Source organism: Haliotis rufescens, unplaced genomic scaffold (genome assembly GCF_023055435.1).
Source record: "Haliotis rufescens isolate VD_foot unplaced genomic scaffold, xgHalRufe1.0.p SCAF_18, whole genome shotgun sequence".
NCBI classification, from domain to species: domain Eukaryota; kingdom Metazoa; phylum Mollusca; class Gastropoda; order Lepetellida; family Haliotidae; genus Haliotis; species Haliotis rufescens.
The window spans coordinates 16,587,081-16,605,815 of record NW_025963868.1 but is presented as its reverse complement, the minus strand read 5'-3'; the positions used below and the strand labels follow the sequence as shown (position 1 = coordinate 16,605,815).

Here is an 18,735-nt window from a genome sequence, read left to right as displayed (position 1 = left end):
ACCTGTGTACATCTCACTCCAGAACAACACATAGAGCAGGTAGCACCTGTGTACATCTCACTCCAGAACAACACATAGAGCAAGGGGCACCTGTGTACATCTCACTCCAGAACAACACACAGAGCAAGGTGCACCTCTATTACACTGGGAGGTCACTGATGTACAGTAGACCTCCATAACACTGGGAGGTCACTGATGTACAGTAGACCTCTATAACACTGGGAGGTCACTGATGTACAGTAGATCTCTATAACAGTGGGAGGTCACTGATGTACAGTAGATCTCTATAACACTGGGAGGTCACTGATGTACAGTAGACCTCTAGAACACTGGGAGGTCACTGATGTACAGTAGACCTCTATAACACTGGGAGGTCACTGATGTACAGTAGATCCTATAACACTGGGAGGTCACTGATGTACAGTTGACCTCTAGAACACTGGGAGGTCACTGATGTACAGTAGACCTCTATAATACTGGGAGGTCACTGATGTACAGTAGATCTCTATAACAGTGGGAGGTCACTGATGTACAGTAGATCTCTATAACACTGGGAGGTCACTGATGTACAGTAGATCTCTACAACACTGGGAGGTCACTGATGTACAGTAGACCTCTATAACACTGGGAGGTCACTGATGTACAGTAGACCTCTATAACACTGGGAGGTCACTGATGTACAGTAGATCTCTATAATTCTGGGAGGTCACTGATGTACAGTAGATCTCTATAACAATGGGAGGTCACTGATGTACAGTAGACCTCTATAACACTGGGAGGTCACTGATGTACAGTAGACCTCTATAACACTGGGAGGTCACTGATGTACAGTAGACCTCTATAATACTGGGAGGTCACTGATGTACAGTAGATCTCTATAACAATGGGAGGTCACTGATGTACAGTAGACCTCTATAACACTGGGAGGTCACTGATGTACAGTAGACCTCTATAACAGTGGGAGGTCACTGATGTACAGTAGATCTCTATAACACTGGGAGGTCACTGATGTACAGTAGACCTCTATAACACTGGGAGGTCACTGATGTACAGTAGATCTCTATAACACTGGGAGGTCACTGATGTACAGTAGATCTCTATAACACTGGGAGGTCACTGATGTACAGTAGATCTCTATAACACTGGGAGGTCACTGATGTACAGCAGACCTCTATAACACTGGGAGGTCACTGATTTACAGTAGACCTCTAGAACACTGGGAGGTCACTGATGTACAGTAGACCTCTAGAACACTGGGAGGTCACTGATGTACAGTAGACCTCTATAACACTGGGAGGTCACTGATCTACAGTAGACCTCTATAACACTGGGAGGTCACTGATGTACAGTAGATCTCCATAACACTGGGAGGTCACTGATGTACAGTAGACCTCCTTAACACTGGGAGGTCACTGATCTACAGTAGACCTCTATAACACTGGGAGGTCACTGATGTACAGTAGATCTCTATAACACTGGGAGGTCACTGATGTACAGTAGACCTCTATAACACTGGGAGGTCACTGATGTACAGTAGACCTCTATAATACTGGGAGGTCACTGATGTACAGTAGACCTCTATAACACTGGGAGGTCACTGATGTACAGTAGACCTCTATAACACTGGGAGGTCACTGATGTACAGTAGACCTCCATAACACTGGGAGGTCACTGATGTACAGTAGACCTCTATAATACTGGGAGGTCACTGATGTACAGTAGACCTCTATAACACTGGGAGGTCACTGATGTACAGTAGACCTCCATAACACTGGGAGGTCACTGATGTACAGTAGACCTCTATAATACTGGGAGGTCACTGATGTACAGTAGACCTCTATAATACTGGGAGGTCACTGATGTACAGTAGACCTCTATAACACTGGGAGGTCACTGATGTACAGTAGACCTCTATAACACTGGGAGGTCACTGATGTACAGTAGACCTCTATAACACTGGGAGGTCACTGATGTAGTAGACCTCTATAACACTGGGAGGTCACTGATGTACAGTAGACCTCTATAACACTGGGAGGTCACTGATGTACAGTAGATCTCTATAACACTGGGAGGGGCCTGATGTGTTTGTCTTTCCATCACTCCTACCACTGCACTGAGCTTCACAGCACATTACCAGGAGTTAGGATGTAGGTGCCATAAACACAAAATAGAGCCTCCCTGTGATAGGCTATCACTATGTACAGCTGACCTCTGGTATGTCACAGGAATCTGTTTAACAAAGACAAGCATATTTATGTTCCTAGAGGAATGAAGGTATTGAACTCATCTTTGTTCTCGAAAACCCTTAGGAAGGGTTAACTAGTTTAGCTACAGTGATCCATAACTTGTGTAATGTGTAATCTTGGCATCCTACATCAGGTCTGTCTGTCACCCCTTCAGCTAACACATTATCACAGCTGATATTACAGATCTGACCACATTCTCATCTGATCATAGACTCCAGGTCTACTTATCTTAAACAAATCTCATTCCCTACAATGCCAGCTAGTTGTTACATGTGACTATTGTGGGTGTAAGTTCCCATGTTGCCAGCCTATCTGTACTGCAGGGTTGCTGGCTGAGGCGCAGAGATGTCCAGCCACCATTGATCACACACATCACTCCTACCTTGCCTGGCTCCAACACAACTTTTTGCTGTCACTCCTGATTACCACTGAAATCTGTTATATCCTCCGGTGTCAAGCTAATACCTTTGCCCATCACCTTCTACCTCAGTAAGGACACATCCCAGCAGCCGTCACCTCCTCCAACACAATCTGCTGCTGAATTCTCACTCACACACTACTTGTAGTATATAGCTCGTCTACATTTCAGGGCAACTGGTTTACTTGCACTAACAATTTAAGTGAGATCTCATAATGGCACAGAATGATTATATATAATACACAGAACAATTTTGTCTGAAGTAAACCACACAATGTATCTATACAGCTTTGAGTGTGAACTGAATTAACAGCATCATGTGCAAACTCCCTCTCAGGCAGCCAGGAACATCACCCATCTCATCAATGACCCCCAGCACTATTGGACTACCACTTTCAGACATATACAGCACCACTAGTAGCTGTTCTAGGGTCAGCAGAGGACTCCAAGCTCAGTTGTCATGTATCGAGATAACATTGATGAATCCTATGTACAAGTTCTACTGAGAACATCCAGTCCCATTTAAGATAAGCACTAAACCACTACAAAATGTATATATTTTATTTCAGTTATGTCAAAATGGTTTATCATCCAAAACTGGCTGCCACAGGAGATATGGCTTAGCGATATCTACATTGTAGATATTGCTGCAATAAAATTGCATCACAATGCAGACCATTGTGACGTCATTGGTAACCATGACGTCACAAACAAATAACATCACTAATAGCTCTCCTACTGTAGCCATTTCCAGTACTTTTTACACTTAAGACTGCTTATTACTATCTACAAACTGAAAAAGTTGGAAGAATGATGTTGATGATAAATAAAATCTCAACCTCGTGTCTTTTGATATAAAATATATCAACACTCGTTGATAAAAGTTGAAAAACTCTGAGGCTTGCTCTCAGGTGAGATTCACTATTTCTCACAACAACCTTCATTTTCATTTTCTGCTTTAATTTTTTTTCAATACAAATTGATCAAGGTAAACCCAATTCTGGGCCAACAAATCATATTGCAATATTAAATGAGAATAGCCAGGGTGATTTGGACAACATCAAACTGAGTCTAACTTTGCCTTGATTATTGTGTCGACGGACTGCTGCCATGACTCCAAGTGTGGAAGTGATCTCACAATTACTCAAGGTTCCAACAATGTCTAACTTCATTACCTGAGCAGGAAAACTGACAAAAAGTGGGCGTTATCAAACGATATCTCCAAATTATTTTCCAGTTTATGCTGGATTAATTAAATTATTTACATTGCCCTGTTCCTGTAGTGTGGAGTGTGTCTGTAACAGATGGTTGAGGGCAGGGAGTGCGGCCTGCAGCACCTGATACAGCTGCCAGGCAGGAAAGGAGAGGGGTACAGGGGTACAGGGGTACAGAAGGGACAGGCAGGAGAGGGTACAGAGGGGCCAGGCAGGAGAGGGCACAGAGGGGCCAGGCAGGAGAGGGGTACAGAGGGGCCAGGCAGGAGAGGGGTACAGAGGGGCCAGGCAGGAGAGGGGTACAGAGGGGCCCGGCAGGAGAGGGGTACAGAGAGGCCAGACAGGAGAGGGGTACAGAGGGGCCAGACAGGAGAGGGGTACAGAGGGGCCCGGCAGGAGAGGGGTACAGAGGGGCCAGGCAGGAGAGGGGTACAGAGGGGCCCGGCAGGAGAGGGGTACAGAGGGGCCAGGCAGGAGAGGGGTACAGAGGGGCCAGGCAGGAGAGGGGTACAGAGGGGCCCGGCAGGAGAGGGGTACAGAGGGGCCAGGCAGGAGAAGAGAGGGGTACAGGGGTACAGGGGTACAGAGGGGCCAGGCAGGAGAGGGTACAGAGGGGCCAGGCAGGAGAGGGGTACAGAGGGGCCAGGCAGGAGAGGGTACAGAGAGGCCAGGCAGGAGAGGGGTACAGAGGGGCCAGGCAGGAGAGGGCACAGAGGGGCTAGGCAGGAGAGGGGTACAGAGGGGCCAGGCAGGAGAGGGGTACAGAGGGGCCAGGCAGGAGAGGAGTACAGAGGGGCCAGGCAGGAGAGGGGCCAGGCAGGAGAGGGGTACAGAGGGGCCAGGCAGGAGAGGGGTACAGAAGGGACAGGCAGGAGAGGGGTACAGAGGGGACAGGCAGGAGAGGGGTACAGAGGGGCCAGGCAGGAGAGGGCACAGAGGGGCCAGGCAGGAGAGGGGTACAGAAGGGACAGGCAGGAGAGGGGTACAGAGTGGCCAGGCAGGAGAGGGGTACAGAGGGGCCAGGCAGGAGAGGGGTACAGAAGGGACAGGCAGGAGAGGGGTACAGAGGGGCCAGGCAGGAGAGGGGTACAGAGGGGCCAGGCAGGAGAGGGGTACAGAGGGGCCAGGCAGGAGAGGGGCCAGGCAGGAGAGGGGTACAGAGGGGCCAGGCAGGAGAGGGGTACAGAGGGGCCAGGCAGGAGAGGGCACAGAGGGGCCAGGCAGGAGAGGGGTACAGAGGGGCCAGGCAGGAGAGGGGTACAGAGGGGCCAGGCAGGAGAGGGGTACAGAGGGGCCCGGCAGGAGAGGGGTACAGAGAGGCCAGACAGGAGAGGGGTACAGAGGGGCCAGACAGGAGAGGGGTACAGAGGGGCCTGGCAGGAGAGGGGTACAGAGGGGCCAGGCAGGAGAGGGGTACAGAGGGGCCCGGCAGGAGAGGGGTACAGAGGGGCCCGGCAGGAGAGGGGTACAGAGGGGCCAGGCAGGAGAGGGGTACAGAGGGGCCCGGCAGGAGAGGGGTACAGAGGGGCCAGGCAGGAGAGGAGAGGGGTACAGGGGTACAGAGGGGCCAGGCAGGAGAGGGGTACAGAGGGGCCCGGCAGGAGAGGGGTACAGAGGGGCCAGGCAGGAGAGGAGAGGGGTACAGGGGTACAGGGGTACAGAGGGGCCAGGCAGGAGAGGGTACAGAGGGGCCAGGCAGGAGAGGGGTACAGAGGGGCCAGGCAGGAGAGGGTACAGAGAGGCCAGGCAGGAGAGGGGTACAGAGGGGCCAGGCAGGAGAGGGCACAGAGGGGCTAGGCAGGAGAGGGGTACAGAGGGGCCAGGCAGGAGAGGGGTACAGAGGGGCCAGGCAGGAGAGGAGTACAGAGGGGCCAGGCAGGAGAGGGGCCAGGAAGGAGAGGGGTACAGAGGGGCCAGGCAGGAGAGGGGTACAGAAGGGACAGGCAGGAGAGGGGTACAGAGGGGACAGGCAGGAGAGGGGTACAGAGGGGCCAGGCAGGAGAGGGCACAGAGGGGCCAGGCAGGAGAGGGGTACAGAAGGGACAGGCAGGAGAGGGGTACAGAGTGGCCAGGCAGGAGAGGGGTACAGAGGGGCCAGGCAGGAGAGGGGTACAGAAGGGACAGGCAGGAGAGGGGTACAGAGGGGCCAGGCAGGAGAGGGGTACAGAGGGGCCAGGCAGGAGAGGGGTACAGAGGGGCCAGGCAGGAGAGGGGCCAGGCAGGAGAGGGGTACAGAGGGGCCAGGCAGGAGAGGGGTACAGAGGGGCCAGGCTGGACAGGGGCACAGAGGGGCCAGGCAGGAGAGGGGTACAGAGGGGCCAGGCAGGAGAGGGGTACAGAGAGGCCAGGCAGGAGAGGGGTACAGAGAGGCCAGGCAGGAGAGGGGTACAGAGGGGCCAGGCAGGAGAGGGGTACAGAGGGGCCAGGCAGGAGAGGGGTACAGAAGGGACAGACAGGAGCTCCCACTCTGGATACAATTTTGGCTACAGGTAGCCTAACTAGGCTGCTATCTACAAAAACACATTCCATCAACAATTCACTTGGACTATGTACCTCATTACTCTGAAAACATCAACAGTAGGTGTATTCTGTTGTCATAAAGTGGTTCAACAATTTCTATTTTAGTTAACATAATACTGACGCTGTCAAAGCACTGTACGATTCGCAGGAATACATATGTACCAGTTGCTTCAACAAGCCATCTGTTGTAACACTGTCTGTCTCTTTCTAGAGTAGACTGACATCTAGTCTCTGAAATGAACATATTTTACAGGAAAATAGCAGTTGTTAAATTATGGTTATAAAGTATAATAAAGAGGAGCCCAGAAACTTTCTTCATTTCCTGATACTGCAGTAACCTAGACTTGCCAAATATTATAGCCTTGCATGGGCTGTATTGGATATATTTGTTTTAGGATCTGTATGACAGACTACTATCCTTTGCTACATGGTACAAGTCAACTGTATATTACTGTGTTCTGTCTCCATTGTTTAAGGCAAGTTTTTTGTACCTAGAATTAGGGGGCTTTCAAGGTGGGGGTCGTCTTATACACAGGGTTGAAGAGTTTTGATGTTTTCTTTCCCACCAACACAAACGCATTACTGTGAGCATGTAACACCGGAAATACCATGTCAGTAAATCCGTACTGAAGTACGCAAATTAGTCATGTAATTACACTGTCTGGTTATAAAAAGAGTTCATTGTATATGTGGCCTTCTGTTTGTAATATATTTTATTCAAAATTTCATTATCTTTTTAGATGTTTCACATGTTTACATTCATTTTGGCGAAAATGTGTGTGAAGTGATCAGTGCATCGCACAACCCATCATTATTTAGAGCAACCAAGATCAGATTACTGCTATTGACACCTTGAAACAAACTTTAGTGTACAGAGAATGGATATATACATAATAAATGCCATACATTGACTCGTTGAAAGTCATAATTTTTTAAACCTTACCGGTCATTCAGACCAAGCCATCTACCATGATTTTTTATTGTTGGAGAACGATACTGTCTCTGATACTCAGCAATGTATTTCTACTAAGAGATGGCGATCTGTACTTGGCGATCAAATTTGGACATGACAATCCTTTGATTTACATCATGAGCATCAGTTTGCGTCTTGGTATACGATGACCTGCACCAACCATGTCAACGAGCTTGACCATCTCGTCCTGTTGGTCTCCTCTTAAAAGCATAGTCATCTCTTATGGCAAGCTTGAGATACAAATAACCTATTCTCTCTCGGGATCTTCGTGGATCCGGTCTAGATGACCGCCATCCATGGATCTTCTCAATGAAGAAGAGATTGAGACAAACAACCACACATGCCCAGCCCAGATCATTGTATCAAAAGTCTTTAAAGTTATATTATTGGTTAATTTTTAACCAAATCACCGAAAAACATGTGTACAGGTATTGCTGTTTGAGCTTAGTTTACATGACAATACAGACGGTAATCTTAATCTCTGCATATAAAACAATGCCTAGCAGAACAGGAAATACAATTTCATCAGTAAATCATCATGTTGTTTTAGCTCAAATTTCACATTTGTAGTGACCAATTTAATTGTTATGATCTGTTCTTTTCCCTGAATTCGCTGAAGGGATACAATGTAATACTTTTCTGTGGAAGACAAACCCGTATTTATACAAAACATTGGGATTGTGTATGCACTGGTGATGTGCTTCAGTCTGATTCGCTTTATAGACGGGGTATGGCGTATACAGGGAGGGGTTGCCTTATTGGTGGGGTCGCTTTATAGAAGGTGATATACGGTATGTGTGATTCATGTCACAAATCTGATTCCTGCACTGATGTTACACAAAGTGATATGACATTTCAGTATTGATACTGGGGACAGAACTGATCCTGGTCCAGTTGCTTCTATTGCCTTCGAACTGCCACAGCTGGGGAACTGCGAAGATTGACAAGGAGGTGCCCGCCATCATTGTTCTTCAATCTCCCACAACAAGGTAGCACTATAATGAGCTGGCCCTGAACCTGGGAAGGCAGGAGATTTGTTACATGGAAATTGTGTGGCACGTTATTGATAAAGTAATCTCAGCAATAGAAGGCATAGTAAAGTATTCTGTGATTGTGCAAAGTAGCTGAATGATTTGGATATGGATAGCTGTAGAAGCTGACAATGTAATGAATTTGTGTTGGGAAGATCAGTGCAACAATCAATATAGAGTGTAGCTAGTCCAGCCCTAATACCATACCTGGTGTTAGAGGGAAAAGGTGGGGCAGTTTCTACTGATATCATATGCCATGTAGAAACACATTGAATCTCTGATATCTACTTTATACCATACATGCTTGTACATGAATTCATAACTTATTACCAGGGCTCAGACAATCACGTTAGAACATTAAGGTTTAACTCACTCATACTCCCAAGAAAACTTAAAATTGTCTAAACACCCTGTACTACAGATGTATGAGGACATCCTGTACTACAGATGTATGAGGACATCCTGTACTACAGATGTATGAGGACATCCTATACTACAGCTGTATGAGGACATCCTGTACTACAGATGTATTGGGACATCCTATACTACAGCTGTATGAGGACATCCTGTACTACAGATGTATGAGGACACCCTGTACTACAGATGTATGAGGACATCCTGTACTACAGATGTATTGGGACATCCTATACTACAGCTGTATGAGGACATCCTGTACTACAGATGTATGAGGACACCCTGTACTACAGATGTATGAGGTCTCCCTGTACTACAGCTGTATGTGGACATCCTGTACTACAGATGTATTGGGACACCCTGTACTACAGATGTATGAGAACATCCTGTACTACAGATGTATGAGGACATCCTGTACTACACTTGATGAGGACATCCTGTACTACAGATGTATGTGGACACCCTGTCATACAGATGTATGAGGACACCCTGTACTACAGCTGTATGAGGACACCCTGTACTACAGCTGTATGAGGACACCCTGTACTACAGATGTATGTGGACACCCTGTACTACAGATGTATGAGGACACCCTGTACTACAGATGTATGAGGACACCCTGTACTACAGCTGTATGAGGACACCCTGTACTACAGATGTATGTGGACACCATGTACTACAGATGTATGAGGACACCCTGTACTACAGATGTATGTGGACACCCTGTACTACAGATGTATGTGGACACCCTGTACTACAGATGTATGTGGACACCATGTACTACAGATGTATGAGGACACCCTGTACTACAGATGTATGTGGACACCATGTTCTACAGATGTATGAGGACACCCTGTACTACAGATGTATGTGGACACCCTGTACTACAGATGTATGAGGACACCCTGTACTACAGATGTATGTGGACACCCTGTACTACAGGTGTATGTGGACACCCTGTACGACAGATGTATGTGGACACCCTGTACAACAGATGTATGAGGACACCCTGTACTACAGATGTATGTGGACACCCTGTACTACAGATGTATGTGGACACCCTGTACTACAGATGTATGTGGACACCCTGTACTACAGATGTATGTGGACACCCTGTACTACAGATGTATGTGAGTACCATGTACTACAGCTGTATGAGGACACCCTGTACTACAGATGTATGTGGACACCCTGTACTACAGATGTATGTGGACACCCTGTACTACAGATGTATGTGGACACCCTGTACTACAGATGTATGTGGACACCATGTACTACAGATGTATGAGGACACCCTGTACTACAGATGTATGTGGACACCCTGTACTACAGATGTATGTGGACACCCTGTACTACAGATGTATGTGGACACCCTGTACTACAGATGTATGTGGACACCCTGTACTACAGATGTATGTGGACACCCTGTACTTCAGGTGTATGTGGACACCCTGTCATACAGATGTATGTGGACACCCTGTACTACAGATGTATGTGGACACCATGTACTACAGATGTATGAGGACACCCTGTACTACAGATGTATGTGGACACCCTGTACTACAGATGTATGAGGACACCCTGTACTACAGATGTATGTGGACACCCTGTACTACAGATGTATAAGGGCATCCTGTACTACAGATGTATGAGGACACCCTGTACTACAGATGTATGAGGACACCCTGTACTACAGATGTATGTGGACACCCTGTACTACAGATGTATAAGGGCATCCTGTACTACAGATGTATGAGGACACCCTGTACTACAGATGTATGTGGACACCCTGTACTACAGATGTATGAGGACACCCTGTACTACATATGCATGAGGACATCCTGTACTACAGATGTATGTGGACACCCTGTACTACAGATGTATGAGGACACCCTGTACTACAGATGTATGTGGACACCCTGTGCTGGTAAGACCAGGTTAGTGTGGTGACTGTGTTATCCAGTCTGTGGCCTGGTCAGGTACACCTGGGGCATCTCCTGCCATCACCCTTGACAGAAGGGCAGTATTAAGTGTCTAGTCTTGACATTCATCCCTCACAGATATTGGTTTAGGTCAACCTCTAGTCCCACTGGTCCAGGGCAGGACCAGAATTAACAGGCAGAGACTGGTGAGTCTTGCCAAACAGCTAGACTAATGCTTAGTCTCTGAATATACATAATTTTGATAGAAACAAGCAACTACATGTATATTGAAAAGGACCTCAAGTGAGATTGGAGTTTCAGAACCTGTTGAAAATCTAGATTATTTAGAGATATAGCATTACAGTAAGGACTGGGTGGAAAGGAAAATAATATGGTTCAGGCACTGTGAGACAGACTACCTTACAGGCTGAGACTGGTGAAGCAGTTGACGCTGACATACGGTGAGCACCAGCACATCCCTCAATCCCCAAGTCTACCATGTCACCAAGTTGTCTCACGGAGCATGTAACACTCCTCACTGCACTGTACAGATTCACATACATACGAGGGCTGGCTGAAAAGTTCTAAGCCTCACTGTGAACGACCCATACCAAGTCATTTATTTCTCCACATAGTCCCCTTCCAGGTTTACACACTTTTGCCAGCGATGCTGCAAGGCCTGGATGCTGGGCAAGAAGAAATTTTCTTCAGCCACCCTAAAAAAGTCATTCACAGCGGAAATGACGTCATCATTACCAGGAAAATGGCGACCGGCTAGTTCCTTTTTCATTTTGGGAAACAGGTGGAAGTCTGACGGGGCCAAATCGTGTGAATAAGGGGGATGGTCAATGAGTTCGAAGCCACAATCATGGATCGCTGACATGGCAATTAACCACTGATTTGTGAACAGGAGCATTGTCTTGGTGGAACAGGACTCCTTTAGTGAGCATTCGCTGTTGCTTAGCTTTGATAGCTTCACGCAACTGTCTCAGTAGGTCAGCATAATATCTTCCATTGATAGTCTGGCCTTTTTCAAGATAGTCAATCAACAGAATACCCTTGGAATCCCAAAAGACTGAAGCCATCCCCTTTCCAGCAGAAGGAACCGACTTGGCTTTTTGGGGGGCTGGTGATTCCGGATGCTTTCATTGTTTACACTGAATTTTGGTTTCTGGTTGAAAGGTCTCATCCATGGTTACAAATCGGGCCAAAAAATCATCGGGATCTGCTTCAAAATGGCATAAATTGTCACGTGATGTCAGGAATCTGACACGTTTCTGACCCGCAGAAATTTTTATCATTCCCAACTCGTTGGTGATAATGTGCTCAACCCTCACATGAGAGAGTGGTCAATCGTCGATCAGCCATCACCATGTCATGCACCTGGGTAATGTTTTCCCGGAATGGTTGCTGTTGAAGGCCTTCTTTGACGCTCTCTCTGCCATGCTTGAATTCCGCAGCCAACTTCTTTACAGTGGAAAAGGAAGGGGCATCATCCCCTAAAGTGGAGACCATGGCAGCATGTATCTGTGTTGGAGTTAGCCCTTTCAGTTGCAGGTACTTGATGACTGCCCTATAGCCAGTTTTGTCCATTTCTTGTGATTTCAATGGGTAGGTTCACAAGATGGTCTGGTACAAAGACAATAATAACACTACAGTTGCAGTTCTTATGTCTATGATTCATTAAATGATTGTACTTGTTGGTGGCAAAATTTTGTTTCATTCCGATTGAGATATCCCACTTAGGCTTAGAACTTTTCAGCCAGCCCTCGTATATGCAGTGACAGGCAGAGCTATCCCTATCTACAGCTAGGGAGCCGCAACTAGGAGCTCACTGTAATAAGAAAGATGGACAGAATAATAGGCCCAGGTGGTGTTGCTGAAGTCTTATTCTTTCTTGCAAATTATCAGATTATAGGACTCGGTGAGACCTGGCTTTATGACACTTTTCTTGAAGATTCCTTCAACATCCGTAAACTGCCCTATATAGAAGATGAATACTTACTTACTCATTTGTAACAAATATCAAGCATTGTGACGTTTGTACATTCCTTTATAATGTAACACATATCCAACCATCCACAAACTAAATATGTTTCTGTTAAATCATCAAATGTAAATTCTTTAAACATTAACACTTTATCAAACCATATTGGTGACTCAGTCTTCACCACACAAACTTCCTCACTCTGTACTTCTCATTGTGTAACAGGGCGGTGGGGTATCCTTGTGGTCATAGTGTTGGCTCGGCACGCCGAAGACTCGGGTTCAATTCCCTACATGAGTAAAATGTGTGAAGCCCGTTTCTGATACCCCCAATAATATTGCTGGAATATTGCTAAAAGTGGCACAAAGCCATCCTCACTCACTCACTCAATCAATCACTTAATGTGTCACCTGAGCCCATGGCTGCCAAGTACCCACTGACATGTTTTGAATGAGGGAATGAAACTTCCTATTGTTGTAGAAATCTTCTATCATGTGGTGACATAGTGTCTGTTTAGATCATGTCTGACCAATCAGCAGTTTCAAATATATTGAATAATCCACACAAAAACAGTATTTAACATAACATTACATTTCACTCACATGCCCAAGACCTTCATGTTCAACAATTGCTATGTATCCTGTAGTACATGTCACAAACTTGATCTTTATCTAAAACTCGACTAAGACTAAGGGTAAAAACATGTTTACTTGACAACTACTTCCAGAAGCCTGTCGGAGGGCTCCCACACCTGGGACTGCTGATTGTGTAATATCTTCAATCAGGTCCACATATTTAAGGCATGAGACACCTGTCCCACCTCATCTGTTCAGTAATGGTTAAGTGGCCTAATCACAGATAATAGTACCTGCATGACAAGTCTGCAAGGAAAACAAATGTCTGTCAATCAGATGAAATCGGCAAACCCTTCGGCTATACTGTCTTCCTTAATCTTTTTCTGTGCTGCTAATTTCATGTGTGAATTATTGATGCAGATCAATGTGGTGTAAACATCTCACTTACCTCACAGACTATATCTTGCCTTGTTGAGTTACAATCACTTCCACTGCAGTTCTGAAACAAGCGGAAATTATGTGAACAACGTGCTTAAGGCACTCATGGGATCGGGAAGCTGGATAGCCCCAGAATATACTGGTATTGACTTTATCTAAACTTAGACGCAGGATGGAGTAACACTGAAATTATCAACATTCAATTATGGAAAAAACAGTGAATTATTTCTCTACCTGTTTGAAGTATTTAAACAATAACTTCCTAGCTATGAGGAATTATGGATTATCTTGGATCTCGTCATATAAATCACAAAGTTCTGATTCCTTATGGGGGCAGGGGCCATAATTAGTAACTTAACAAAATAGTGAGGACAAAATAACTGTATTTTGAAAATATTTAATGAATGGATGTCAAATGCATCAGCCGTCTTGCTTGTATCCAGGACTGTAGCAGATCTTGATAGTGTGAGCACTGATCACTGCCTTTAGGATGTGATGACACACCCGAGCAGCCAGCCATACTTCCAAGGCAGTCATTCCTCTATGTGTTGGCAGTACCCACTCATTTCACTTTTTGGTTTCATGAAACACATATTGCCCAAAGAAAAACCTATCACTGCTGGAATCCTCATATAGTGTTTACAAACAAGTTGAATACCTGCTTTAATGAGAATTTACAATTTCATCACAAATTATTATTTATTATAATATTGATCATTGAACTTACTGATTTGTGTAAAAGAAAATGTGAACACAAGAACTGATCAACATGCCTTCGTACTTCCTTTCTTCTACACTCCTGCTCATAGACTCCAAGTACTCCCCGAGAGGGAACCAGAGGCTGCAGAGATGCATACACCTACTATCACTGTAAATGCCCAAGAAATTACCACCTAGCTTGCATTCCATCACATTTTGCAGAGATTTGGGTTGCTTGGGTAGTTTTGCTCTACCACAAATTATTCTAAGTGCTTATAACATGCAAATGTTCAATGACTTTATACTCAGGAAACTATCTGCTCATTGCAGCAGCTCAAAGAGAAACATCATGCTGTGATTGGGCTAAAACAGGACTTGTAGAGACACTGCTCTCAGCTGTGATAGGGCTACAACAGGACTGGTAGAGACACTGCTCTTGGCTGTGATTGGGCTACAACAGGACTTGTAGAGACACTGCTCTCGGCTGTGTTTGGGCTACAACAGGACTGGTAGAGACACTTCTCTTGGCTGTGATAGGGCTACAACAGGACTGGTAGAGACACTGCTCTTGGCTGTGATTTGGCTACAACAGGACTGGTAGAGACACTGCTCTTGGCTGTGATTTGGCTACAACAGGACTGGTAGAGACACTGCTCTCGGCTGTGATGGGGCTGAGAGTGGTCAGTGTAGAAAATAGCTACTGTCTGCTCCTTATACAGGATGATATATTTCACAGTTTGAACATTGTGGTAAAACTTTCAACAAGCAGTATATATTAATTCATAATGGAATTTTGAATTGCTTGAAAAGGGAAACCTGCTTGTGTAAGGCAGAAGTCCAATGCAGTATCCAACTTTGCTACAACGGATTGAAATAAATGACCCACAGTTAGATGGACAGGACTTATTTACCATGCCTCCAGAGTTTGTCATAAACACTTCTTACAATATCAAAAAATCTTCAAAGACATTTTTTCATGAAAATGAAATACACCTGGTACGAAATGGACAACCGAAAGTGATACCACATCGTTAACAGGTTTCATGAGACAACTGGCCTCAAACACTGATACTTTTGTCTGTTAATTGTTATACCATGCATTAATCAAAACTGGACTGGAGCAGACAGCCCATCATGCCAGGATGTTTAGGACATCATATGTGTCAGAGTTAGTGCATTCTCCATCATTTCATAACACTAACACCAGTACCTGGGATATAGCAATGACACCAATACCTTGTATACAACGCTAACACCAATACTTGGGATAAAACACTGACACCAGTACCTGGGATAAAACACTGACACCAGTACCTGGGATAAAACACAGTAACCACTTCATAGAAAGATTTTCACATTCATAGAGGACATCAAAGTGACTAATTTCCATCCCTATTAAAGCAGTTTGAAATCTCTTCAAGAGAAATGAACATAAGAATTTAATAAGTTGAGGGGATGTACTTGGCATGGTTTAACGATGGTATATTTGTGGTTCAAAACACTTGCGTACAAAGAGTCTGTCATGTTTCCTCATTTATCTTTGTGTGGTCAATTAGTCAGTCCCTCAGCTTCCACTGATCAGTCTACTGATGTTGCACACTGTACTTGATATGGAGTAGGACAGTCCCCCCCCCACACACACACCCCTGTGATTCTAGGGAGACACATGCCCTCCACCACCATGGTTCCTCCCCATTTCTTCCAGCAGGGATATAAACGTGTACAACACAAGATGTGTGAATTACTGAAAACATTGAGAGCACTTACTTCATGGCTAAGTTATTTCTAATGCATTTCCCGTCCATCATAAAAAGGTCAGATGAGGTCTCCAGTACCACAACAGCTGTTTTGTGAAATTTCCACTGGCCTTCTTCCATGTCATTACAGGATTGTGATTAGGGTGAGTGAGTATCAAACAATTATCCACAGAGATAGGACGGCCATTAACAGAATGTTGTACCATGGCTGTAACAAACATTTACTCTCAGTTTTCTCCTCAGTCTTGTATTCTTTTTTCTTGTATCCATGCACATGAAGTGGCATATGGACAGCAGATTTGTCCATCCTGCAGGTCAACCTTATCCTTTCAGAACTGGTCTTCCACATCACCTATTGCCTCACCTATACATCACCCCTTGCCTCACCTGTACATCACTCCTTGCCTCACCTATAAATCACTCCTTGCCTCACCTGTACATTACTCCTTGCCTCACCTGTACATCACTCCTTGCATCACCTGTACATCACTCCTTGCCTCACCTGTACATCACTCCTTGCCTCACCTATACATCACTCCTTGCCTCACCTGTACATCACTCCTTGCCTCACCTGTACATCACTCCTTGCCTCACCTGTACATCACTCCTTGCCTCACCTGTACATCACTCCTTGTCTCACCTGTACATCACTCCTTGCACCACCTGTACATCACCCCTTGCCTCACCTGTACATCACTCCTTGCCTCACCTGTACATCACTCCTTTCCTCACCTGTACATCACTCCTTGCCTCACCTATACATCACCCCTTGCACCACATGTACATCACTCCCTGCCTCACCTGTACATCACTCCTGGCCTCACCTATACATTACTCCTTGCCTCACCTGTACATCACTCCTTGCATCACCTATACATCACTCCTTGCACCACCTGTACATCACTCCTGGCCTCACCTGTACATCACTCCTAGCCTCACCTATACATTACTCCTTGCCTCACCTGTACATCACTCCTGGCCTCACCTATACATCACTCCTTGCACATGTACATCACTCCTTGCCTCACCTATACATCACTCCTTGCACCACATGTACATCACTCCGTGCCTCACCTGTACATCACTCCTGGCCTCACCTGTACATCACTCCTTGCCAATTATTTGGCATACACCCCTTTGGCATACACCGTAATGCTTCGGAACACGAAACAAGAAGGGTATTGTACCTCAATGTCTTCTGTCATGTTCATTAAAACATTGCCTGTGAAACCTTATCCAAAAACAGCAAGCATGCACGGGCAAATCAGTATTTTCTAACACAAACAACACAGCAAAGTTTTCTTTCTAAACACAAAGATGTAAAAAACCCAACTTTAACAAATGGTTAAATTCCCACAGTGTCGGGTGTATGAGATGATATCTTGTGATATCTGCAGACAGGCTGTGCAGTCTACATGTAAATCATACATATTTCATGCACATCACTGTGGTAATGTATCTCTATATCTGGTGTATATTCGGAACAAAGGGAAACAATTTGTGTATAGTTTCTTTTCTGTTTTGTAACCAGAATTGTGCGCCTGAAGATTGATGCATACATTTATTTTACCTTACACATGAATGTTGCATTCTGCTATTTTTAAAGTACCCCATTAAGATGTAAGATACATTTCCCTGCTAAAATTGCTGAACTGTTAGCATTACATTGCTGTTGCTCAGGGAACATTTACTAACAAAGTCCATCACCCTATGTCCCCATGACTAGTGGACAACTTATAATATAAATCAGCTATACTACTTTGTGTTACATACTGCCAGCCGGACCTACAGCTGGACAGCTCACATGTACCTATAACCATGTTGTGCCAGCAGAGCTTTCACCTCAAGCAGATAGAGTACCCACGATACCACCCAATGGGTGCCAGCAGAGCTTTCACCTCAAGCAGATATAGTACCCACTACACACCCAATGGGTGCTAGCAGAGCTTTCACCTCAAGCAGATAGAGTACCCACTATACCACCCAATGGGTGCCAGCAGAGCTTTCACCTCAAGCAGATAGAGTACCCACTATACCACCCAATGGGTGCAAGCAGAGCTTTCACCTCAAGCAGATAGAGTACCCACTATACCACCCAATGGGTGCCAGCAGAGCTTTCACCTCAAGCAGATAGAGTACCCACTATACCACCCAATGGGTGCCAGCAGAGCTTTCACCTCAAGCAGATAGAGTACCCACTATACCACCCAATGGGTGCCAGCAGAGCTTTCACCTCAAGCAGATACAGTACCCACTATACCACCCAATGGGTGCCAGCAGAGCTTTCACCTCAAGCAGATAGAGTACCCACTATACCACCCAATGGGTGCCAGCAGAGCTTTCACCTCAAGCAGATAGAGTACCCACTATACCACCCAATGGGTGCCAGCAGAGCTTTCACCTCAAGCAGATAGAGTACCCACTATACCACCCAATGGGTGCCAGCAGAGCTTTCACCTCAAGCAGATAGAGTACCCACTATACCACCCAATGGGTGCCAGCAGAGCTTTCACCTCAAGCAGATATAGTACCCACTATACC

At 45.7% G+C, this 18,735-nt stretch overlaps 2 protein-coding genes across 13 annotated transcripts in view; one reads left to right on the top strand and one right to left on the bottom strand.

Moving 5' to 3' along the window:
* The window catches only part of LOC124118894 (kin of IRRE-like protein 1), a 410,728-nt gene that overhangs the window by 149,413 nt on the left and 242,580 nt on the right, over nucleotides 1–18,735 (bottom strand). For all 12 annotated transcript variants that reach the window (XR_007221847.1, XR_007221848.1, XR_007221846.1 and 9 more), the window contains one exon: nucleotides 13,749–13,799. The gene's annotated coding sequence lies outside the window, so the exon portion shown is untranslated. The remainder of the gene's footprint in view (nucleotides 1–13,748; nucleotides 13,800–18,735) is intronic.
* Nucleotides 2,080–6,371, top strand: LOC125381422 (collagen alpha-2(I) chain-like). Its single transcript, XM_048397945.1, has 3 exons — nucleotides 2,080–2,147; nucleotides 4,011–5,635; nucleotides 5,758–6,371. The coding sequence occupies exons 1-3, from the start codon at nucleotides 2,080–2,082 to the stop codon at nucleotides 6,369–6,371; spliced, it is 2,307 nt and encodes a 768-aa protein (XP_048253902.1).